The sequence below is a fragment of the Mobula birostris genome, chromosome 12 (assembly GCF_030028105.1).
Source record: "Mobula birostris isolate sMobBir1 chromosome 12, sMobBir1.hap1, whole genome shotgun sequence".
NCBI classification, from domain to species: domain Eukaryota; kingdom Metazoa; phylum Chordata; class Chondrichthyes; order Myliobatiformes; family Myliobatidae; genus Mobula; species Mobula birostris.
In genome coordinates, this window is record NC_092381.1 from 33,503,484 (window position 1) to 33,528,493 (window position 25,010).

Genomic DNA, 25,010 nt, shown 5'->3' on the forward strand with positions numbered 1-25,010 from the left:
TAAGATCTTTGAGTTTAGAGCCTTCAGCAAATGCCAGCTACCCAATACCATCACACCTCTGTGTTCCTGTTTTCCTTCCACATCTCAAATGTACGTGGGTTGGCTGGTTAAATAATCACTATGAATTGTCCCTAGTGTGTAGAATCTGATGGGTGTTCATGGGGATGTGAAGAGTATAACACAGGATTAGTGTAAATGGCTCAACTACGGTTTTGTACACTCAGTAGGCCAAAGAACCTGTTTTCATGCTGTAACTCTCTAAAATCTGGTAACTTAAGTTTTATTTCTAATTTCTGCAGCTTTTGTCTCTGGAGTAGCATGTTCCCTGCTTCAGGTGTGGAGGTCCAGTGCAGCGTCACAGTGGAATACCTCAATCAGGCTGATCAAGCTACCAAACGCAAAAATATCCGTAATGCCAGTGTCACCCTTGGGCGCAATGAATTTCGAGAGCTTGTTCTTCTTGTGAATGATGGGAAATTGTCACAAACTTTTGTCTTGCGTGAAATCCAGCTTTTTACCCGCTTCATTCGGGATGGGAAGAGTACTGTCAAACTGATGCCTGAAAATATTCAGATACTAATTTCCAACTGCCCACCGGACAAACTGAAAATACTTTTCAAAACGTTATCCATTAAATATGCTGCAGAGAAGAAGATCAGCAAGCCAGTCAGTGATCGAACTCGACTGCTCTCCACCCTTCCACGCACTTTTGACACAATTAGCCCTGTGCAGGTGCAGGACGTTGAAAGAGCGAATAAGCTTCCATTGCAGGGCAATGTGCAGTCACCAATTTCTACGAAAGGACTGAAGAATCAAATGGGTAACACTGGTCCAAACAAGCAGATCAAGCGGTCAAGGACTAATTCATCAGAAAACTGCCTGGTTTGTAATCTTTTCCTCCTCATTTCTTTTACACACAGAATAATAGGTGCCTAGAGCATGCTACCAGGGGTGGTGGTGAAGTGGTGTCAATTAAGAGGCATTTAGTCAGGCAAATGAACATGCAGGGAATGGAATGATATGGGTCATGTGCAGGCAGATAAGTTGACATGTCACTGGGCCAAAGAGCCTGCGGTTGTGCATTACATTTCTATGTTTTCTACTTGGTTTTTGATTTCAGGACAAAATGCCATTAGGAATACCTACAGATGGTTGACTGGATGAGTGATGCGGGAGCTTTGGTGTATTATAGTGCTTTCTCATGCCAGGTAGATTGTCAACAAATGGGTTTTAATCAAACTGAATGTTTCTTTTACTGAGGAGAAAGTATTTGTATAGTCTCCCTTTGTGGCTCCCATATATCTGTCTCCTTGTAATTGTAAGTGGGGCCGCGTTGACAGTTTGCCCATCTACCTTGTTCAAAGTAAATTTATTGTCAAAGTACACATGTCACCATATACAACCCTGCGATTTGATTTCTTGTGGGCATACACAGTAAGTCCAAGAAATGTAATAGAATCAGTGAAAGGCCACACATACGCAATATGCAAAAGACAACAAACTGCAAATACAAAAGAGAAGAAAAATGTAGTAATAATAAATGAGCATTAAATGTTAAGAACATAAGATGAAGAAACCTTGAAATTAAGTTAATAGGCTGTGGGAACAGTTCAGTGATGGGGCAAGTGAAGTTATCCCCACTGATTCAAGAGCCTGATGGTAGAGGGGTAATAATTGTTCCTGAACCTGATGGTGTGTGGGTCCTGAGGCTCCTGTATCTTATTCTTGCAACAGTGAGAAGAGAGCATAGCCTGGATGGTGGGTGACCTTGATGATGGATGCTGCTTGCCTGCAACAGTGCTCAGTGGTGGGGTGGGCTTTACCTCTGATGGACTGGGCTGTATCCATGACTGTTTGTAGGATTTCCCTTTCAAGGGCAATGGTGTTTCCATACCGGGCCATAGTGCAACCTCTCAAAACACCTCATCACAGTGGATGTAAGCGATACTGCAGGATAGTTATCTGAGGCAGGATAGTTTTCTTCTTGGGCATCAGTATAATTGAAGTCTGCTTGAAGTAGATGGATATCTCAAAGAGGTTAAGGATATTGGGGAACACTCCAGCTAATTGATCAACAGAGGTCTTCAGACTCAGCCAGGTACCCTGCCTGGGTCAGATGCTTTCTGTAAGTTCACCCTCCTAAAGGCTGCTCTCATGTCTGCCTCAGACTGAAATCACAGGATCACCAGGGGCTGTGGGAGTTCAGGAAGGATCCTCCTTGTTTTGACAGTCAAAGCAAGCGTAGAAGGCGCTGAGCTCATCTGAGAGTGAAGCCCTGTTGACACTTATGTCATTTGCTTACACTTTGTAAGAGGTAATAGCATTCAAGTTCTGCTACAGTTGTTGAGCAACCTTCAGTGATTCAAGTATAGTCTGGAATGGACTTCACTCATGAGATGGCACTGTGGAGATAGTACCTGGACTTCTTGAATGTGATTTGGTCACCAGACTGGATCCCACTGATCTGGCCCTCAGCAGATTGCAGATCTCATGGTTCATCCAGGGCTTCTGGTTGGGCAAAACTCAACGATTTTGTGGAGACACACTCACCTGCGACTGTTTTTATAAATGTAAGGGGGTTTCGATTTTTATGTTACTGTGGAAGCTAATTAAAATGGCGTCTTTGTTATGTTAATCTGGGGAATGCGGTTTTGTTGTCTTAAACGCTGAGAAAGTTTGCGCTAGCAGCTTGTTGTGGTTTAGAGGGTGATAAGAAATACGTTATTAACCAATTGGGATAGTTGTTATGGTTTTGGTGTATTTGAAGATACTGTTTGCGAGGGGGTTTTGGGGACAGAAGGCGGGAGAGCGAGACAGAGGATGGACGAGGTGCTGTGAGACTGCTAACGGGGTCGGACCCCGAGCGGGACGTTCGGCAAGGAGACGGAGACGGATTTGTGTGGAGCGTCTGGTCGACCACCGTTGTTGGTCCCAGGTGGCCGGTCGAGGTGGTCCGAGGGGGTCGCAGGGCGAAGAAGAAGGTCCTTGAGCTCCAACGGTTTTTGTGCACGAAGAGATTGAACTTTGATAAGTGTGGCACCTTTTATTTTCCTTTTATATTTTATTCTCTTTTAATTATATAGTTCCAGTAATATCTATAAACTGTATATCATTTAATTGCATCTGGCGTATTGTTTGTTATTTGGGTGGGGTGGGGTACCTCACACAGAATCCACACAAACTAATTACCCAGTTTGACAGGGCCGAGACTGTTTCCCTAGACGACAGTGAGCCGAGCGACCCTGAGGGTGGCCAGAGGGGCTACATAAAGTTTTATAAATTATTCATTCTGGAACCGCATATAGATGGGAAACAACTTTTAAAACTTAATTGCAGGGATGTTTTATTCTTTAATAGAAAGGCTGTTCATCTTTTGATGATTAGCCAGGAGGCCCTAATGTGGACTGATCATACCAGTTTTGACTGCATTTAAATTCAACTTATATAGCCACTATTGAATATTTAAAAGCTGAGGCTTTTTCACATGTACTGAGAGCATAGTAGGTTTTAAAAAAAAAAAAAAAAAAAACTTTTTTTTCTCTTACTCGTATAATCATTCTGATTGAAGTGTGCTGGAATGGCCAGGAACCAGATCAGCCCTATAACTACTTCTTCTCCAACGTGAAAGCATCAAATTGGATAAGTTACCGGGACCGGATGAGATGTGCTCCAGGCTACTGTGGGAGGCGAGGGAAGAGATTGCTGAGCCTCTGGCGATGATCTTTGCATCATCAATAGGTCGGGAGAGGTTCCGGAGGATTGGAGGGTTGTGAATGTTGTTCCTTTGTTCAAGAAAGGGAGTAGAGTTAGCCCAGGAAATTGTAGAGCAGTGAGTCTTACCACAGTGGATGGTAAGTTGATGGACAAGATCCTGAAAGGCAGGATATATGAAAATTTGGAGAGGCATAATATGATTAGCAGTAGTCAGCATGGCTTTGTCAAGGGCAGGTTGTGCCTTACGAGCCTAATTGAATTTTTTGAGGATGTGACTAAACACATTGATGAAGGAAGAGCAGTAGATGTAGTGTATATGGATTTCAGCAAGGCATTTGATAAGGTACCCCATGCAAGGCTTATTGAGAAAGTAAGGAGGCATGGGATCCAAGGGGACATTGCTTTGTGGATTCAGAACTGGATTGCCCACAGAAGGCAAAGAGTGGTTGTAGACAGGTCATATTCTGCATGGAGGTCAGTCACCAGTGGGGTGCCTTGGGGATCTGTTCTGGGACATTACTCTTTGTGATTTTCTTTTTTATAAATGACCTGGATGAGGAAGTGGAGGGATGGGTTAGTAACACACATCAAAGTTGCTGGTGAATGCAGCAGGCCAGGCAGCATCTCTAGGAAGAGGTACAGTCGACATTTCAGACCGAGACCCTTCGTCAGGACTAACTGAAGGATGGGTTAGTAAGTTTGCTGATGACACAAAAGTTGGAGGTGTTGTGGATAGTGTGGAGGGCTGTCAGAGGTTACAGTGGGACATTGATAGGATGCAAAACTGGGCTGAGAAGTGGCAGATGGAGTTCAACCCAGATACAGTGGCATGCAAAAGTTTGGGTACCCCTGGTCAAAATTTCTGTTGCTGTGAATAGCTAAGCGAGTGAAAGATGAACTAATTTCCAAAAGGCATAAAGTTAAAGATGACACATTTCTTTAATATTTTAAGCAAGAAAACATTTTTATTTCCATCTTTTACAGTTTCAAAATATCAAAAAAGGAAAAGGGCCCAAAGCAAAAGTTTGGGCACCCTGCATGGTCAGTACTTAGTAACGCCCCCTTTGGCAGGTATCACAGCTTGTAAATGCTTTTTGTAGCCAGCTAAGAGTCTTTCAATTCTTGTTTGGGGGATTTTCACCCATTCTTTCTGGCAAAAGTATTCTAGTTCTGTGAGATTCTTGGGCTGTCTTGCATGCACTGCTCTTTTGAGGTCTGTCCACAGATTCTCGATGATGTTTAGGTCAGGGGACTGTGAGGGCCATGGCAAAACCTTCAGCTTGCACCTCTTGAGATAGTCCATTGTGGATTTTGAGGTGTGTTTAGGATCATTATCCTGTTGTAGAAGCCATCCTCTTTTCACCTTCGGCTTTTTTACAGACGGTGTGATGTTTGCTTCCAGAATTTGCTGGTATTTAATTGAATTCATTCTTTCCTCTACCAAATGTTCCCCGTGCCACTGGCTGCAACACAAGCCCAAAGCATGATCGATCCACCCCCATGCTTAACAGTTGGAGAGGGATTCTTTTCATGAAATTCTGCACCCTTTTTTCTCCAAACATACCCTTGCTCATTGCAGCCAAAAAGTTCTATTTTAACTTCATCAGTCCACAGGACTTGTTTCCAAAATGCATCAGGCTTGTTTAGATGTCCCTTTGAACCTTTTGAGTAGAACTTTTTGGCTGCAATGAGCAAAGTGCCTTTGTGAGCTCTGTATTCAATAGAAGTACCTTCGGTCGGTACCATTCCTCATCTTTTCAAGGTCTTTCAGAATATCTATGAGCATCCTCTTGCTCTCCTCCTGTTACTGCAGAATCAGACATCTCAGTAGCTGCTTTAGGTACACCCATTTAACAGCTGCTTGCTAACATTGAAACTGCTAGTTTAAATTCTGACAGTTACAATATTTCGCAATAGGTCCACGTAGCAGCACCTCACAAACTGACACAGTATAATGTTACACAGAGAAACTCAGTGTGAGCCACATGGTTGAAGGCTAAGCTGCTTGATGCCACTAAAAACAATGTTGGAGTACTGCCAATAATGCTTTAACACTATAAGAAATTTCTAGCCCTATTGTTTTAGTGTTAATAATAGATGGCTCCATAATAAGTAAATCATTGCTCTCTATCTTTTAAGTGTTGCCATTCCATGCCATTTACAAACAAGCAAAGTTGCTCTAGCAGCACAATTTAGTCATTGAGGTTAAGTGGTTTACCATTTTGAAAAGTACAAAATTGTTTTTTTTATCAGTATATTAATTTTAATGTAAAATGTAGAAAGAACGAGAGCTCTGATTTTTCCCATGTCTGAAGTGGAAATGCTTAATGCTGGTCCTTCAAGCAAAATATTTAAAGATCATTTCTTGGCCATGAACCCTTCCTTGTCAGCATAACATCTCCACTCTCCCTCTTTGCAATGCAAAGTTATATAATGTGTATTAGAATTGCAAGCTGATAAAGCATTTGCTGTCTCTAAGTGTCTGCAGACAAATACCTGGATAACTTGAGCTTACTATATTTGGTGAGTTGGTGAAGAGACGATGGGGCTAGAGAATTCCAAAAATCCTTTAAATGATGTATACTGTTCTGTTGCAGAGTACGGAACTGAAACCCACCAAAAAGCCTATCTTGTCAATGCCAGTGGGAAGGAGGCTCTCAAAGGAACAGTCACACGTCCTTGCCATGGTCCTTAAAGGAAAGAATGTCTTCTTCACTGGAAGTGCTGGTAATTTAATGGGTGTAGAGGCAGACCTTTTCTTTACAAAAAATATTGTGATTTTTCAAGTCAGGGTTGTGAGTCTGAATAAATGAAATATAAAGAATTAACTTCTTCTAGGGCTGGGGATAGATAGCCTGGAAATATTGAGGTTATTCAGAGTGCAAATATCATCCAATGCATTTCTGAAGATCATTTTATTCCCTCTTCTAGTCTCAAATCTTATCTCTTGCTCTCCCTAGCTGAATTAGCATTTTCCTGACAGGAATCTGTCAAATGAAGAATAGCATAGACTAGTCTGGGGTGGGAGAGTGTCATTGGCAGAGATCTGAAATCCAGGCTAGGCTTATCCTTTCCCTGTTGTCTGTGAGGAAGGATTGCAAAATTAATTACAAGTTTTGTCTTGTGCTGAGCTGCCTCATAGCCACAGTGACTGGATTCATTTCTGACTTCCTGTGTTCTCTGTGCGGAATTAGCAAACTTCCTTGTGACCACAAGGATGTGCACATCGGTAGATTAATAAGTCAGTATTGCCCCTAGTAAACAGGTGGGAAATAAAATCTGGAGTGAGTTGATGGAAATGCAGGGAAAGTGGGGTGCAGCAACATCTAATGGGGGAATGGGGATTGCACTGAGAACCAATGTAGATTTGATGCTGAATAGCCTCCTATCTTAAAGAAATATGAAATATCAAAGAATTTGGAATGTTGTCATTACAAATCTACGGTCCAAATATTTTATACTTGACTAATTTCAACAAGTGAAGCTCTGTAAATGGAAGTGCTGCACAGAAATTAAGATAGCTGATTAGAAACATAGAAAATATACAACACAATACAGGCCCTTCGGCCCGCAAAGCTGTGCCGAACATGTCCCTACCTTAGGACTACCTAGGCTTTACCCATAGCCCTCTATTTTTCTAAGCTCCATGTAGCCATCCAGGACTCTCTTAAAAGACCCTATCGTTTCCGCCCCCACCACCGCTGCTGGCAGCCAATTCCATGCACTCCCCACTCTCTGCGTATATTTTTTAAAAAACTTACCCTGACATCTCCTCTGTACCTGCTTCCAAGTGCCTTAAAACTAATTCCCCTCATGCTAGCCATTTCAGCCCTAGGAAAAGCTTTTGATTATCCACACGATTAATGCCTCTCATTATCTTGTACCCCTCTATCAGGTCACCTCTCATCCTCCGTCACTTCAAGGAGAAAAGGCCGACTTCACTCAACCTATTCTCATAAGGCATGCTCTCCAATCCAGGCAACATCCTTGTAAATCTCCTCTGCATCCTTTCTATGGTTTCCACATCCTTCCTATAGTGAGGCAACTAGAATTGAGCACAGTACTCCAAGTGGGGTCTGACCAGGGTCCTATATAGCTGCAACATTACCTCTTGGCTCTTAAACTCAATCCCACGACTGATGAAGGCCAATGCACCGAATGCCTTCTTAACCACAGAGTCAAACTGCGTCGCAGCTTTGAGTGTCCTGTGGACTCGGACCCCAAGATCCCTCTGATCCTCCACACTGCCAAAAGTCTTAACATTAATGCTATATTCTGCCATCATATTTGACCTACCAAAATGAACCACCTCACTTATCTGGGTTGAAATCCATCTGCCACTTCTCAGCCCAGTTTTGCATCCTATTAATGTCCCATTGTAACCTCTGACAGCCCTCCACACTATCCACAACACCCCCAACCTTTGTGCATTCAGCAAATTTACTAACCCATCCCCCCACTTCCTCATCCAGGTCATTTATAAAAATCGCAAAGAGTAGGGGTCCCAGAACAGATCCCTGAGGCACACCACTGGTCACCTCTTTCTTGTAAGGTTGGATCTTGGGCGAAAACCAGAACTGACACGGTTTCCTAACTCTTTTTACATCTTGGATAAAATTTCACTGTTTCATCCCACAGAATGTATATGAATTTGTACTTTTCCAATCATTTTTTAAAAAATTTTGTTCAAGGTACTGGGAAATCTTTCTTACTGAAGAGGATTGTGGGAGCATTGCCACCGAAGTGTACGTATACCACTGCCAGTACTGGGGTGGCTGCCTGTCATATCGGAGGCACAACTCTTCATGCATTTGCAGGTCAGTTGTGCACCATCGTATATGGTAAACAAGTGAAGGATCAGGACTGAGGAAATATACGTTGAAAACTTTGCCACAGTAATACATTTCATAAAAAAGAAAAATTACACAGAGGAACTTTCCTCTGTCACACCCTATGAATAAGTTAGTGCTCATTGTTTTAATGAGCATAATTTTTTTTGACTTTTTTTGGTCCACTGAAATAAATTTTCATCATCTGGAGAGGTTTAGAGTCCTCATTTATTTGTTTTTTTTCTTGTATCTTCAAATTTTCATTATCACTCTTCCCATCACTCCAGTTATTACTGTGTTTCAAACACTTATCCATTTGAAAGTCAGTCTGTTCAATCTTCTCCAAATGAATGGGAGCTCCAGCTAAAAGTGAAATGATGAATGTGGCATTTCCTTATTATTTCCCAAAACTAATATAATTGTAGTTCCACGGCAGCTGGCAATTGGTGAATAAAATTTAGTAGAAGTATAAAGTGGTTATGTTACAATAGGAAAAATGGGCAGAATCATTATGAAATAACTAGTATAATATTAAAAGCTGTGCAGGAACAACAGGGATGCTAAACTTTCAATGTGGCAAGATTCTGCATGCAAAAAAAATGGGCTCTTTGACTTATTTGAAAGATATTGGTATATTAATCGTAAATGAATAAGGAAGTCCAGGTAATCCTTGGGCCTCAGTTAACCTATTGTATTCAGTTCTGGGCAACAAACTTTGGGACAGATGTCAAGATTCTGGGTTGAATCCTGATTAATTTATTATTTTACTAGGGATTAGCAATTTCAGTTCTCTGAAGAAGTTTGAGTACTCTTTCTTGGGGTACTTATTGCCCATTATGCTGTTGGCATTTAGGGCAGCAATGAAGGTCCTCCATCTCTGACAGTTGTCAGAGCTACCTTCATCATATCAGTAACTTCCTTCCGGTTTTCACTACTGTCAGTCATGCAAGTCCTGGGAGGAGACTCAGGAATACCATCACACTCAGATGTAGAAGGATCTTCCTTGCAGTTTCCAACGCAATTTTGTTTTACCAGTCAGAGTTGTTGGCCCTGAGCTGAACCCCCAAACCTGGAGGACCAGTGGACCACTGTTAGTCTGGCCTCTAACCTCTGACCTGTTTGGTGTGGGTGACCCTACAGAGAGCCAAAGCAGGAAGCTCCAACTCTAGCCAACATAGCTCTCCAGGTCACTGATGCACTCAAGCCTCCAAGTCACGACGAGGTTGTGATCCCCTTGGAGCCTTTCTCGAGGTAGAGAATATAAAAAGATTAGTTAACATTCTTTATTCTAAGGAGAAGCAACCACACTTCTCTAGTCTCTCCAGAGAACCGAAAATCCTGATTATTGGTGCCATTCTCATGTTCGAATCATGAACGCCTGTGGAGAGTAATTGTGCTGACTTAATTTCACTGTAAATGGTCAGAACAAGAAGACACCAGTTTAAGCTAACTGACAAAGGAATCTTAGCCAGCACGAGCAGAACATTTATTTTACTGAACAGTGGCCTGTTTGTAAATGATCTTGGCTACACATTGGGGGGTAACCTTTAGAAAAGAAAATTGGAAAAATACTTGAAAACAAGAAACCTACAGGTGAAGACTTGGGAATAGACTAATTAGTTTACTACAGTAGAAGAACTGAAACAGGCATGGCTGTCTTTGATATCATTCCAACCGTAACCTCCACTTTGTTCCAGCTGTTACTGTTCATTTCACTGCATTTCCATTGGCAGTAAGTTCAAATGTATCAAATTGTGCCTTGGGGGAAGGGGATCAATAATCAGAGGTTATAATCCACATCAGCACTAATGACACAAGTAATAAAAGATTGTGATCCTAAAGACTGATTGTAAGAAGTTAGGAAAGAAATTAATAACCAGGATTTGAAAGATGATCCCTGGCAGAAAGTTCAAAAACTGGAGGATCTAGAATGAAGGTAACTAACAGGGAACCAGAAATTAGTAAGTTGTTTTTTTTTGTGTGTGTGTTTGCATTGTCTGGGTCTAGAATATGTTATCAGGGGGAATTGTGCAGGCAGGTGCAATAAGTGATAGAAAGAAATAGACTCTGGGAAGACAATGCAGGAATGGATACTGTTGTATGAGCCAGTATTGACTCTGGACTGAATGAATTCAGATGGTCTTTCTGAGAAGACCATCTAAGAAAATCACAGATGAGGGAGGATAAAATACTGATAATTTACCAATGTACTGTATTTAGAAACTAAATCAAATCACTGGATTCAGTAAATGGAACAAGTTCACACTGCTCAGTATGTACGTATATATGCACATCCCTCTTGCCCATTGCAAAGTTATATATATTCACTCTACCCCTGCAATATTTTACCATTTTCAGCAGAGGCTATAGTTAATAGCTTAGTGTGAGTAACTCTGCAGATCTAAGTATTCTAATATCTCTATTGGCCTTTAGTTAAGTTTTCAACACTCTTCCCTTATGATGAATTGTGATTTGATTAAACTATATTTTTTTGTTTTTCACTTAGTTACAAGAAGTTAATGGGAAGGCCTTCCTGTTATGGGCTCATGAGGGTTTGGTGATTACCACATGATCAGACACTTTTACTAGTTTAATGATGAAGGGAATTTCTGAGGCAACTGGAAATTTCCTAAACATTTCAATGGTGTTACATAATAAAAAGTAACAATCCGAATGAACCAAGGTGCCAATGTCAGATGAAGAGTGGTCATCGATTTGAATCATTCAGGATTTCACGTGTTTTCTGTTATATTTCAAATTGTTCGTACTAGCTAAGAGGAAGATATTTACTTACCAATTTGAGATTGAGGTATTGAAAAGGCAGCATTCAATACCATACTTCCCAAGGTATATAACAGATTTTGGATCTATTGTGTCTACAGGAATTGGATCAGGAAAAGCTTCTCTGCAACAATGTGTAGAGTTGGCACAAAGACCCGGGGTCCTCAGTCACTGGCTAAACTGCAGGCACCTCATCATAGATGAAATCTCGATGATAGAAGGAGAATTCTTTGACAAGCTTGAAGCTGTGGCAAGGTACGTCATACAGTTAAAAGGGCATGCTATGTGTCTCTCATTTCTCTCTGGTCTTGTAAAAAGGATACTGATCTGTAATGGTGACCATTCAAAGGTGTGTGAACATCTGACTGATAAATATTGTCCACCTTCCTTGTGAGAAAGTATCCAGCCTTTCATTGTACTTTTGCACAGTAGCACAGGAGATCAATTTTATATATCAGTTGGATGTTCACTAATAATGCCCCCATTACACTTTATTATTTTACTTGTTAATCATCACACCAAGGTGCTTGTTACGTATATAATTTGCTTAGTTTCTGACTACTATTATGTGTTAGTAATGATATCTGTGCTCTTTCAAATATATGCAGGGGTCACTGTTGCCTAGGATGAGATATTAGTTTCTCAACTTCTTTCTGTCCAAGTACATGATGGTTATGCAATTTATCCTACAAGCATCATAAAAGGCCTAATTTGGTGATGTCACCAAAAATATAAGTTATCTTTCAAACATGCACTGGCAATTTCAAGTACTGCCTCATTAAGACATACTAAAGATCATATAAATACCCTTGCTACTGATTTTAATTCTGCTCCTTTGCTGTCTTAGGCTGAGTAAGATTTAATAACCTTGGCATTCTGTTTCCCCTAGAGACGAACATTTGATCCAAAATCCTTAGCATAACAGACTGCACCTTGCTGTAATTCATCTACTGTCAAAACTATTCTTCTGCCTCTTCCCAGATTTGACTTTTTGCAGTTCTCTCCTTGTTGGTTTCCTTCACCACCCATTCAAGTTCAGTTTTTCCAGAAGTCTCAGGTACCCATGTCCTCCCCTGTACAACAAAGTCTACTTCATTCATCATTTTTATCGTTTGTTATATGCCTTTACTTCCAACCCTCTAACCACTTTCAATTTGAAATTATCCTCCAGGCGTGACCATGGGCCACCTTTTCTCTGTAACAAAAAGAAAATATTTTTCCCTTCCTGTCCCCGACTGCAGCTTCTGCTCTTTGGTCTGGTATTGGTGGTTGTAGCATCAGTCTCCTGGAGTGTGCATTCCAAAATTCCTTCCTTTTATCAGACATCCCACCTCTCCTGGAAGTTCCGGGAGTCTCCCGCATACTAATAGGGGCTCCCTGATGTCTGTAAATTATATACAATGTCCCGGAAGAGACATTGTGAGAGAGAGAGAGAGAGAGAGAGAGAGAGAGAGAGAGAGATCCAAGAAAAGTCAGAGTGGTAGAGTGTTCCAAAAAATATATAAAACATGCGTCACCCCAGACTACACTAAAGTGTACCCCTGCCTAATAGGGGCCAAAAATAATGACAGTGTTGCTCGCTGCACTGTTTGCAACAGTGACTTTTCTATTGCCCATGGTGGGTTAAGACTGTAAAAGACATGTTGAGGTGAATTTAACAGGTGTCATTTGTTCATTAGCATAGCAAACGTTATTTAAACTAGCTGGCTAGCTGCTAAGGAGCTACTCTATTGCAGACATCCCACCTCTCCTGGAAGTTCCGGGAGTCTCCTGCAAATTGATGGTGCTGCCTCCCTGAAATGAGTTTTTGCAGGGTCTGTTTTATTTCCAAGGTCCCTTTTCTGTTTTGTTATTCACTTTAACTTTGCTCTTATTTATCCCATCCTAATTTAATTTCTTTGGCTGGTGCCAGGCTTTTGTTTTGACTCTGCCTCTGTTTCACTTCTTGCTGTTCATGTATAAAATTAAAATGTATGTGATTATCAAAGGTTTTATAAATGAATGACATTTATGATATAATATGAAATAAACTATGCTTTCTGTGATGGCTTGTCACCAATCGGTAACAAATGGAAATTGTTGATTGTTGCTGATTACTTATGGACAATAGTGCTGTAAGATATAGTAATAACTCCATAATCTTGACTTGTACTGTCAACCACTTATTTTTAGTGGTGATTTTTTAAAAAAAAATATTATGTAGCTACATACATTCAGCAGCCAATTTATTAGGTACGTTGTTTGTTAATGCAAATATCTAATCAGCAGATCATGTGGCAGCAACTCAATGCATAAAAGCATGCAGACATGGTTAAGAGTTTCAGTTGATGTTCAGACCAAACATCAGAATGGAGAAGAAATATGATCTAAGTGGCTTTGACCATGGAATGATTGTTGGTGTCAGACAAAGTGATTTGAGTATTTCAGAAACTGCTGACTCCTGGGATTTTTACACAGAACAGTTGCTAAGGCAGGAGTTTCCAACCTTTTTTTTAATGTCATGAACCCCAGGTTGGGAAACCTTGCTCAGAGCTTGGCAGAAAACTTAAAAAATCCAGCAAGGGGCAGTTCTATAGGTGAAAACACTTTGTTAATGAGAGAGGTTAGAGGAGAATGGCCAGACGGGTTCATGCTGACAAGAAGGGGAAGGTAATTCAAATAACCATGCATTACAACAGTGATGGTGCAGAACAGCATCTCTGAATACACGACACATCAAACCTTGAAGTGGATGGGCTACAGCAGCAGAAGACCACAAATAGGAGGTACCATTTTTTTAATTAAAAAAAAAAAGTGGCCACAGAGTGTCTCAACGTCCTGAGTTAATTTAATCCAATGTTCATAAATTGGTGTAATAATGATTAAGTTCTTCCTGAAATATTTTGGATGACATTGCTCTAGTGTCTGTGCGAGGAGTTCCAATCTGCGCCTTGTAAGGCATGAAAATGCCCGATGCAGGCCTCTCATGGTCAGAGTCGACGTTCCCCCTCCTTCCTATTCTCAGGCAGTCGCTCAGTACCTAAACCGATATCACTGTTCCCTTTTCCTTTTGCAGGATTGTTCGAAAGTGCAATGAGCCTTTTGGTGGAATCCAGTTGATAGTTTGTGGAGATTTTCTACAGCTTCCTCCTGTGACTCACGGCAAGGAAAAATATAAGTTTTGTTTCCAGGTAAGAAGTTGAAAATGTTAAACATTAATTTTGAGGCAACCCAGTAACTTTGAGGTAGGGTAGAAGGAAAGAAATTCATCGTCTTCATGTTTTCCCTGCAGTTCCCAATGTAATTGAATGTATTTAGGATTGGGCATCAGTTACAGTGCATGTCCTAGATGCAAAATGGTTAATAGTTACTGAGAGGATTTCTTTTCCTTTAATGGCCTGGATCCAAAATTATCAATGTGCAGTGCAAAACACGTTTTACTACTTTAGTAAATATATCATTGCTATTGTCACAATCTGATCAACTTTTAACAAGACACTATTTTTAAGTTTATCTAAATGGCCAGCATCAGCTGTCTGCAAAATAGTCACTCCTTTAACCAATGAAGTTGCGAGGATACTTGCTGCTTATTGATTTTTGTCTGTGACCCAGATTGAGACTCTGAAATGTAGAAATTAATCAACTACTTGATGGAAGTGGGAGAGTGTGTTGTTTGCTCTAATGAAAATTGGGAGGGGGGGTGTTCTGATTTATTAGGATTTTGGATGAGGTTGGATATTAAAATAACACCTGGTTATTTAGAGCTGAAAGTTCTAAAATAATTTATTGCCTTCCATGATGAAAGGACAGACAAAGAAAAGTAGAAGATGGAACAGATGTAGGAACTGCAATCATAGTTGTGGTGGTTGGCAACCATCTGTCTTGAAGGATAATGGGTGATGATCATCATCACAAGCCTGGGTGGAAGGTATGGAGATCCTGAGATGCCCAGTTGTTAAGCTCCCCCTCTCGACCTCACCAGTATAGTCCAAAGAAAAACTCTGAAGCAATATGCTTGGCGCCAGCTTGGCTGCAGGAGCTGCCAGAAGGATGTTCAATGGTGTCCAGCCGCCTTAAGGGCTCCTCTCTGAATTTGCTGTCTGGGTTTACTCCCATAGCCTTCGTCTCTCCCGAGGCTGCCCACAGAACAGTGGGGCTATTTACCCTTAGCTGGGGATCTGGTTCACGAGCACCAGGGCGTGTCCACATACCATAGTACATCATTTATTGAACAAGTGGGAAGAATTTGGAGGAAATAATCTTCCTATTTGTTCCATTACTCTGGTTTTGGGAGTCTCTGCACAATAAAGTGAAATGTACCTTGCGATTTCTTTAGGCAAAGAGCTGGTACAAATGTATCAAGGTGAACATGGAACTGACAGAGGTGCGAAGGCAAACCGATAAAACGTTCATTGCAATGTTGCAGGCTATACGGCTTGGGAGGCAAGTACTAATAATCTTCGTATTTACAGCAATAAAAAAAGCCTTGTACTTTTAATTTTCAGTAATTAGATATGGCTTTGTGAGCATGTGTGTGTGGATGTACAATGAAAGCTTTCACTGAAATAGATAAAGGCAGGTCAGGTATGGATGATGAATCTGATAGTGTTCAAAGATGTGCAGTGCATGAATTGACTTTCAAAAATTAGACTTTGCAAACAATAGCCTTTACCTATTTCCTAACATCTCCTGTTGTTGTAGTTCTTACTAAAGAGTCCAATAAAGGTTAGCAAATTACAGCATTATAAGAAATAGGGCCACTGAATTGGACCAAGAAAGGAATTAGCTCCTTCTCTCATTCCAGAGTAGGAAACGGCAGGCCATGATTATTTCTGTACTCTTTATTAAAGGAGCAGGGTTGTGATCAAAATTTTAAAAAAAACATAATTTTGAGAAGGTGAAAGAATACAGCTTCTTGAAATTGTTCTGATATATTCATTAATATTATAGCTGACTTTCTACCTCAAGACTAGCTTCCTTCTCAATCACTATATTCCCTCTATTTCCTAAAAATGTACATTAATCCTGATCTTGGAGCATATAAACAACTGAGAATCCACAGCCCTCTGACACTACTTTTGAGTGAAGAAATTTACATTTATCAGTACCAATGGCAGAGATCTTACACCATAGTTATAAATTCTCCACTAGAGACGTTTGGCATTTAACTCCACTATTATTTAGATCTGTAAGTCAGAGACTGTCTGGATACGAAGCAGCAGTGGCAGTCTTGGACCTGCAGGGAGCACTCTTGCCTCATTGTCAAACACTGTGGGATTAAGAATCACTGTTGATCACTGGTGGAGGAATGGACTGTTTTTCAAATTGGGATGCACTTGCATTTGAGATTACTAAGCACAGGTTTCTCAAAAAGTAGCTTTGCCAATAGTACTCTATTTTAAGAAATGGAGAAGATATTTTACATCTAGTATAATGCAATAATAATAAATCATCTGTTAGTTACGAAGCTGCCAGGAAGTGCGATCATATAATGACAGAATTTAAAAACAAATGACTGATTTAGTTCAATCTGAAACCAAAATCATAAATTTATAGCAAAGCAAGCTCCAAAATGCATGAGATACAATTTGCCTTTGACATATTGAGAAAATGAGCAAACGCATTTAGAGAATGAACAGCACAGTATGGGCCCTTCGGCCCAGGATATTGTGCTGACCCATATAAACATGTTACATAATCGGTCTAACCTTTCTCTCCTACACAATCGTAACTCTACATTTTTAAAAGTTCCACGTCAGTTAAGAATCCTTAAAAAGTTAGTATCATATCAACATCCCACACATCCACCACTCTCTGTACATTACAACCTTCTTCTGACATTTCCTCTAAACTTTACATCATTCACCTTAAAAGCAGGTTCTCTTGTAATTGTATAAATCTAAACTAATATACTGTGCCTATTTTAAGAAGTATTCATCCCCCTTGGAAGTTTTCATGTTTTATCGTTTTACAACATTTAATCACAGTGGATTTAATTTGGCTTTTTTGGATACTGATCAACAGAGAAAGACTCTTTCATGTCAAAATGAAATCAAGTCTCTACCAAGTGATCTAAATTAATTATAAATATAAAACACAAGATAATTGATTGCAAAAGTATTCATCCCCCTTGATATGACATACCAAATCATCACTGGTGCAGCCAATTGGTTTTAGAAGTCACATAATTAGTTGAATGGAGAATCACCTGTGTGCAGTCAAGATGCTTTAATTCATTGTAGTAGAAATACACCTGTATCCGGAAGGTCTGGCTGCTTGGCAGTAATGCACCATTAAGCTGGATGCCAACCGCCGTAAAACAAGATACAGACAGGTCTGGCTGCTAGTGAGTCAGTATCCTGGCAAAAAGACACTATGTAGAGAAAAGAACACTCCAAGCAACTCCAAGAAAAGGTTATTGAAAAGCACAAGTCAGGATTTGGATACAAGAAAATTTCCAAGTCACTGAATATCCCTAGGAGTACAATTAAGTCAATCATCAAGAAATTGAAAGAATACGGCATAGCTGTAAATCTGCCTAGAGCACGCTGTTCTCAAAAACTGAGTGATCATGAAAGAAGGGGACTTGTGAGGGAGGCCACCAAGAGACTTGTGACAACTCTGGAGGAGTTACAAGTTTCAGTGGCTGAGATGGGAGAGACTGCGCATACGACAACTGTTGCCGGGGTGCTTCACCAGACGCAGCTTTATGGGAGAGTGGCAAAGAGAAAGCCACTGTTGGGGCGGGGAAACAAAAACTCACATGGAATCTCAGCTAGAGTTTGCCAGAAGGTATGTAAGAGACTCTGAAGTCAGCTGGGAGAAGGTTCTATGGTCTGATGAAACCAAACATTCTTTTTGACCATCAGACTAAATGCTATGTTTGGAGTAAGCCAAACACTGCATGTAATCAAAAATATGGTGGTGGTTGCATCATGCTGTAGGGGTGCTTCACTGAAGCAGGCCCTGGAAGGCTAGTGAAGGTAAATGAATGCAGCAAAATACAGGGAAGTCCTGAAGGAAAACCTGATGCAGTCTGCAAGAGAACTGAAACTTGGGAGAAAAATGCTTGGACAATGACCCCAAGCATCAAGCCAAAGCTACATAGGAATGGCTTAATAGCAACAAAGTTAATGTTCTAGAGTGGCCAAGTCATAGTCCAGACCCCAATCCAATTGAGAATTCGTGGCTGGACTTGAAAAGGGCTGTTCACTCAATGTGGCAGAGCTTGAGCAGTTTTATAAAGAAGAATGAAGGAAAATTGCAGTGTCCAGGTGTGCAAAGCTGATAGAGGCCTACCTACACAGACTCAAGGCTGTAATTGCTGCCAAATGTGCAATTACTAAACACTAACTTGAAGGGTGTGAGTAACTATGCAATCGATTATTTCCTGGAGACTAATCTGTTGTTGGTGTTTTTTTTTTTTTTTTTTTTTTTTTTACAAACACCATTAATTTCCAATCCTTTTTGATCAGATGTCCAGATGAAGTTGCAACCCAACTGATCAAGACTGCCATCCAGAAGATAGATCGAGATGGAATTCTAGCTACACGGCTTTGCACGCATAAAGATGATGTGGAATTCACCAATGAGAAAAGGCTCCAGCAGTTACCAGGTAAAAAGTGAAGGTCCAGGGTAGATTTCTATGATTGTCCAAGTACAAGTCTCTCATGAATGTCCAACAAGTACATTCAAAACTTTAGTGGCAATCAACTGTTCCACCCAGATTATACATCTTGTTATTTTTTAAACAATTCCTTTTTGACTAAATCCAGTAATTTTCCATTTATGGAACAGTAAGTTTGAATTTGAATCTAGTTGACTTATTCAGAAAATCTCTAATGTGGGTCCTTTTATGATCTGGGAGCCAACTACACAGAAGATGAAAGAACTTCTAATCCCTTAATTCTTGTGCGTTGTTCTATGGACTGAGCTGTTATTGCACAATATGATGCAAGACTGTTGTGCTTTGTGAAGTTTATTGTTCTTGTGGTCATATTAAAGGAGTCATTGTAAAAATCTGAATCAGCACATAATCTATGACTATAAAAATTCTTACACTGAGGCTATGGAAAATCCGTATTAAAATTCAATTGCTTTCAGAGTGCAGCTTCCAGTTTGTTTTCCTTCATGAAGGGTGGAATGTTTTCAGGCAGAATCCAATTAACCTATTAGCCATTATGTCTTTGGACCGTGGAAGGAAACCCAGAGGAAACCTACGAGGCCATAGAGAGAAGGTACAAACTCATAACAGACAGTGGTGAAATTGAACTCTGAATTCTGACGCCCTTGAGCTGTAATAGCATTGAGATAGGTGCTACACAACTGTGAAGCCCAAAATTAAACGTGATTTGCTTGGTCGTATGACATGGTGGTAGTTTGCAGTTTTAGATGCAAGATTCAAGGTTGTTTAGTCATTTCCTAAACGCAAGGGTAAAAGAGAATGAAATAATCGTTTGTGTTGTCATCAAGGAATACTAGAGCAGGGGTCCCCAACCTTTTTTGCACCACAGATCGGTTTAATATTGACAATATTCTTGCGGACCAGCTGACCGGGGGGGGGGGGGGGGTGGATGGTGTTCAAGTAGGGTTAAACTCACCTCATCATGATGTCTTTTACAGTTAGGTTGCCAACTTTCTCACTCCCAAATAAGGGACAAAAGTAGTAGTCAAATTCTGACGAAGGGTCCCGGCCCGAAACTGTACCTCCTCCTATAGATGCTGCCTGGCCTGCTGCATTCCACCAGCATTTTTTGTGTGTGTTGACGGGACACTTGTGTTTACCCCGAGGAAAAACTACCATGACCATGAAGCCTTGCGCAGGCACCGCGCATGCGTGAACGTGCCGTTTTTTATTTCTTTCCCACATATTGGTTTTGGCTTAATCTTCCCAACTACACTGTACATACATTATTTCTACTTTATATAGGCTGTGTATTTATATCATTCCTGCTTTTACTATATGTTAGAGTTATTTTAGGTGTTATGTGTTATTTGGTAGGTTATTTTTTGGGTCTGGGAACACTCAAAAATTTTTCCCATATAAATTAATGGTAATTGCTTCTTCACTTTGTGCCATTTGGCGAGAAAGGTTTCATAGAAACGCTCTACCTTAGCAGGGGAAATACGGAACAAGGACGGTCCCGTATGGGACAAATCAATTTAGTCCAATATATGGGATGTCCCGGCAAATATGGGACAGTTGGCAACCCTATGTTCAAGTTCAACAGTGCGTGACAGGGAATGAGGAAAGGTGCAGCTGACTCGTATCGTTTCCTCACAGCCCGGTAGCACATGACTTGAGGCCCAGTGGTTGGGAACTGCTGTACTAGAGTATTAAATTTCCACTCCTTCCTAATCCTTGCCTTTATAGAGGTGGCATTAATAGAAACCAACTTGTCAATAGAATCTAGAAGATGATCAACAGTGTGATTTCTTCTGAGGGAGTTTGTACAATACTCAGGTGAATTTGAGTGTTTCAGATTGATGTGAATTTGGTATATATGCTGTCCACTTTTTTTTCAGCAAAATGCAAGGTAAATTGAGGTGTAAATGCATTCATGTCTTTGTATAAATACTTAACGGATGGATAAGAACAATTCTCTGCTGATTCTCTAGTCTGGGTGGAATTTGCCTCCATGTAATCATCAGACTGAAGTTGTTGTGTAACCTGCTTTCTATTCAGAAACTTCATACACAAGAACATGGAAGTTGGTGTACTGGAAGGCTTCAGTTGACTCCTGCACTGAGAATTGAGATGGGATAGATTCAGTATGGCTAGTGGCTTGTTAGCGTAGAGGTCATGGTAATAATATTACAGTACCAGCTGTAATATCGGGGTTCGTCTCCTGCTGCTGTCTGAAGAGAGTTTGTGTGTTTTCCCTGTGACCTTGTGGGTTTCTTCTGGGTGCTCTGGTTTCCTCCCACATTTCAAAGATGTAAAAATTAGGGATGGTAGGTTGTGGGCATGCTACGTTAGTACCATAGGTGTAACGATTCTTGCAGGCATCTCAAGCACAATCCTTGCTGATTTGATTTCATTGTTTCAATGTACATGCAACAAATAAAAGTAATCTTTCTCCTTGGATTCAGGGCTGTAGTTTGAATGACGGTGGGGTTGGTAAAATGAATGGTAATGGAAAGGAAGTTGGTTGTGGTGGGAAGGATTGGGACCAGAGACTGAAAGGCTGATGGTGGGGTAGTGGAATCAATTTTATAAATTTAGATGGTGGAGTAAGGGTACTGAGGGAAGGAGAACTGGGGCTAGGGGACCCTAGGGGAGTCTGGCAGGAGACTGGGGCTTGCTGGGTAGAGTCAGTGCTGTGAGAGGGTGAGGAGTGGTTCAGGAAGTATGGGAACTACAGGATGTTAGGTTAGTTGTTGACCTGTTGTCGGGAGTCCTCATCAAGGTTTTTGATATTAAAACCCTTTGTTCCGAGAGTGTGTAAAGATGCTGCTCTGAGACAAACTGAATTAAGTTGTCTTGTCATCTTCAGAAAGAAGTAATGTATGGGGAATGATATCATCTCGTGTGACCCTAGTATGGAAATCGAGTCAGGACACAAAGGTGATTCACATGATCAAGTGCTTGTCAAATTTCCCAATTTGTGCAGAAGTTTCCTGTAAACATATTTCCAGCTGAACCAATCTAGCTGCATTGGCTTGTTAATGAAACAGCCTGATAGCAGAATTTCGCACCATTTCGGTATTAGCCTAGAAAAGGCTAATACTTTACAACACTAATTTGCACTTGAAACTTTTTTTTTTTTTTTTTTTTGGACAGTGAAATGTTCCTAGATATTTAAAGAGGGCTCAGGAAACAATCAATAACAATGTGTAACAGGATATATTCTAACAGATTACCAACAGCTTGGTCAAGCTGGAGATCTTAAAGAACATTTTAATCTTCTACAGAAGTGCATTAGTTTAGAGAGGGAGAAGGGGTTGAGATAGGTGAAGACACAGCCTAGTCTTGGAAATCTGGAAAAATATCACAGAAGGACCTCCTTCAGACACTTGCAACTATGCTGCATCATTCAAAAAAGCATTTATGCTGAGCATATAGCACAGAAACAGGTCCTTCAGCAACCATTTCCCTGACTTGTGTTCAAAGCCATGCTTGTTCTTCAAACAAAGCTTTAAAAAAACTTCTTAAACTGGCCTCTTTTCATTTGATTCCCTCTAATCTCCAGAAATCCACTGACACTGATTTGAACAAATGAGCCACCACAGCCCACTGGGGCAGAGAAGAATTTCCACTCTCAGAATAAGAGTGAGATCCTTAGTCAGGGATAACATTGTTCCTGCGTCCAGGCCCATCAAGCCCTGCAAAATCTCCTCTCAGTTCTAGAGAACACATGATAAGTGTGCTCAATTACTGAAGTAAAATACCCCTCCAATCCTTACAAACTATCTGGTGAATCTTTGCTGCACTCCCACAAAGGTGGATTTCTTAGTAAGGAATGTGCTCTCAAGGCACTGCATAATTGCGGTAAGATTTCTTTATTTAAATCCTCTTGTAATAAAAGCTAACGTACAATTTGCCTTATTGGCTCTAAGAATGTTGGTTTCAGTTCTGTTCAGGCACACCAATGGTTGCTACTTTAGGAGAGCATTTTTTTTTCTTTTGCATCTTTGCCTGGCTGTTTTCAGGTACCTGTTCTACCCATGACATTGGTCCATGTTTTTGGATGCTCTCCTAGCCTTCAGTGATCTTTCTTGCCCTAAAATTGGGGATGCAAAGTACCTGTTACGAACTGTTTAATTCCAGAGATTTACCCCAATTTTATAGAATTTTTCCAGGTAATTTAACATTTAGGAAAATGTATTTTTCTGTTATACTTTGGTGCATTCCTCTTTCAGCTAATACGTCCTTTGTAACAAGTGGAACTGTTCACAGTACTTCAGATGTCATCAGATCAGGATTTTGATATCTTGTTGTTATGTTCTACAGTGTGCTGGAGCTCTTTTGTTTTCTGTTGTCCTTTTTCTTGCTTCCTAGCATTTAAGTTGAAATAAGCTCAAGCTGAGTTGCTCTGGAAAAATCTATTTTATACAGTTGTTTTCCTGCTCATCCATATCTCTATGTTACAGGGGAGATGCTTACATTTGAGGCTGTTGACAGTGATCCCATGATGGTAGAAATGTTAAATGCACAATGCCCTGCAGGTCAAAAGTTGCAGTTGAAGAAAGGGGCTCAGGTTAGTAGTGTTTCCGAACTGGATCTGGTTAGTTTTTGTAGTCGAGCATTTTATCATTTTTGTTTCCCCTCTTATTGTTTCATGTTGGTGCTAGACCCATAGGCTTACTATCTCACATACTGAGGTACAGTGGAAAAACTTGTCTTGCAAACTAACCATGTATTCCTCACAATAGTGCAATGGGGTAGTACAAGGTAAAACAAAAGCAGAATACTGACAAGTGTGACAACTACAGAGAAAATGCAGTGCAGGTAGACAATAAGTGCAAGGTCACAATGAGGTAGATTGAGATCAAGGGTCCACCTTGCCATTGGAGCCATTCAATATTAATATAAAAGCTGTCCTTGAGCCTTCTATCAGGTGCATATTTTCCAGCATTTGTATCTTCTACCGGCTGGGAGACTTTAACTCCAGTCTTAGAAGTTGCTCAGATAATGTGTGTGAAATTGGAGGCAGGTAGCAGAATTTGAATGAATGCTCCTTTCTGTACCTACTGTGGCAACCTTCTGTGGCGAGTTATTGTGCTGTTGGTAAACTGAGCATGCAAAGTATGGTTTTCCAGCATTTGTCAAGTACCCAAAGGAAAATGGGTAACCTTGGTCACAGTGGTGATGGTTGGCCTCAGGGCATCAGTTCCAAGCAGCAGAGATTAACACTTCATATGATCTGGCCAAACCTTGATGGTATCACTATCAGCTGCTGGGAAATGTATAGGGGTTTCAGTCCTGCTGCAGAGTTTGACTCAAAGTTTTGACAATTCATTTCCCCTATAGACTCATTGAGCTCCTCCAGCAGATTGTTACTGCTGCATTGTGGGGTTGTGATTAGATTGGAAATGGGTATTAAGATTGGATGGGAAATGCTCTGAGGGTGAGCCATTATGAGGGGTTGAATACTTAACAGAGTGACCAATAACCCAAGATGGGTATCTCACACCAGAACTCCACATGTTTCTCAGTTAACTTATGACATAGCATGTTTTGCATGCTATGGAGGCCACCTGCAAACCACACATGGAACTAGTGTCCAAGGACACTGCAGTTTGTATTCCTGGATGCCTCTGCCATTGGTGCATTGAATGCAAGGGGAACATGTGAAGGAAAATAAGACCATAAGATGTAAGAGCAGAATTGGGCCATTCACCCCACCGAGTCTGCTCCACTATTTCATCATGGCCGATTCATTTTCCTCTCAACCTTTCACGCCTGATCAATCAAGGACATATAAATCTATGCTTAAATACACCCAATGACTTGGTCTTCAGTCTCTTGTGGCAATTAATTTTATAGACTCAGCATCTTCTGCCTAAAGAAATTCCTCCTGTCCTCTCTAAGTAGATGTCCCTCTATTCTGAGGTGGTGCCCTATGGTCCCAGTCTTCTCCACTATAGGAAATATCCTCTGCACAACCACTTTCAACATTCGAGATGTTTTAATGAGATTTCCTCCCACCCCCATTCTTCTAAATTGCAGCGAGTATAGGCCCAGAGCCATCAAACAGTCCTCAT

The 25,010-nt window shown here is 40.7% G+C and overlaps 1 protein-coding gene across 1 annotated transcript in view; it reads left to right on the top strand.

Annotated features, from left to right (window-relative positions):
- The first annotated feature begins 303 nt into the window (after window positions 1-303).
- Window positions 304-25,010, top strand: part of pif1 (PIF1 5'-to-3' DNA helicase homolog (S. cerevisiae)) — a 42,526-nt gene continuing 17,819 nt past the window's right edge. The window contains exons 1-8 of the mRNA XM_072274621.1: window positions 304-882; window positions 6,312-6,441; window positions 8,406-8,531; window positions 11,426-11,579; window positions 14,380-14,494; window positions 15,640-15,746; window positions 18,779-18,918; window positions 23,397-23,503. Of these exons, the coding sequence (XP_072130722.1) occupies window positions 319-882; window positions 6,312-6,441; window positions 8,406-8,531; window positions 11,426-11,579; window positions 14,380-14,494; window positions 15,640-15,746; window positions 18,779-18,918; window positions 23,397-23,503 (1,443 nt within the window). The 5' untranslated portion in view covers window positions 304-318. The remainder of the gene's footprint in view (window positions 883-6,311; window positions 6,442-8,405; window positions 8,532-11,425; window positions 11,580-14,379; window positions 14,495-15,639; window positions 15,747-18,778; window positions 18,919-23,396; window positions 23,504-25,010) is intronic.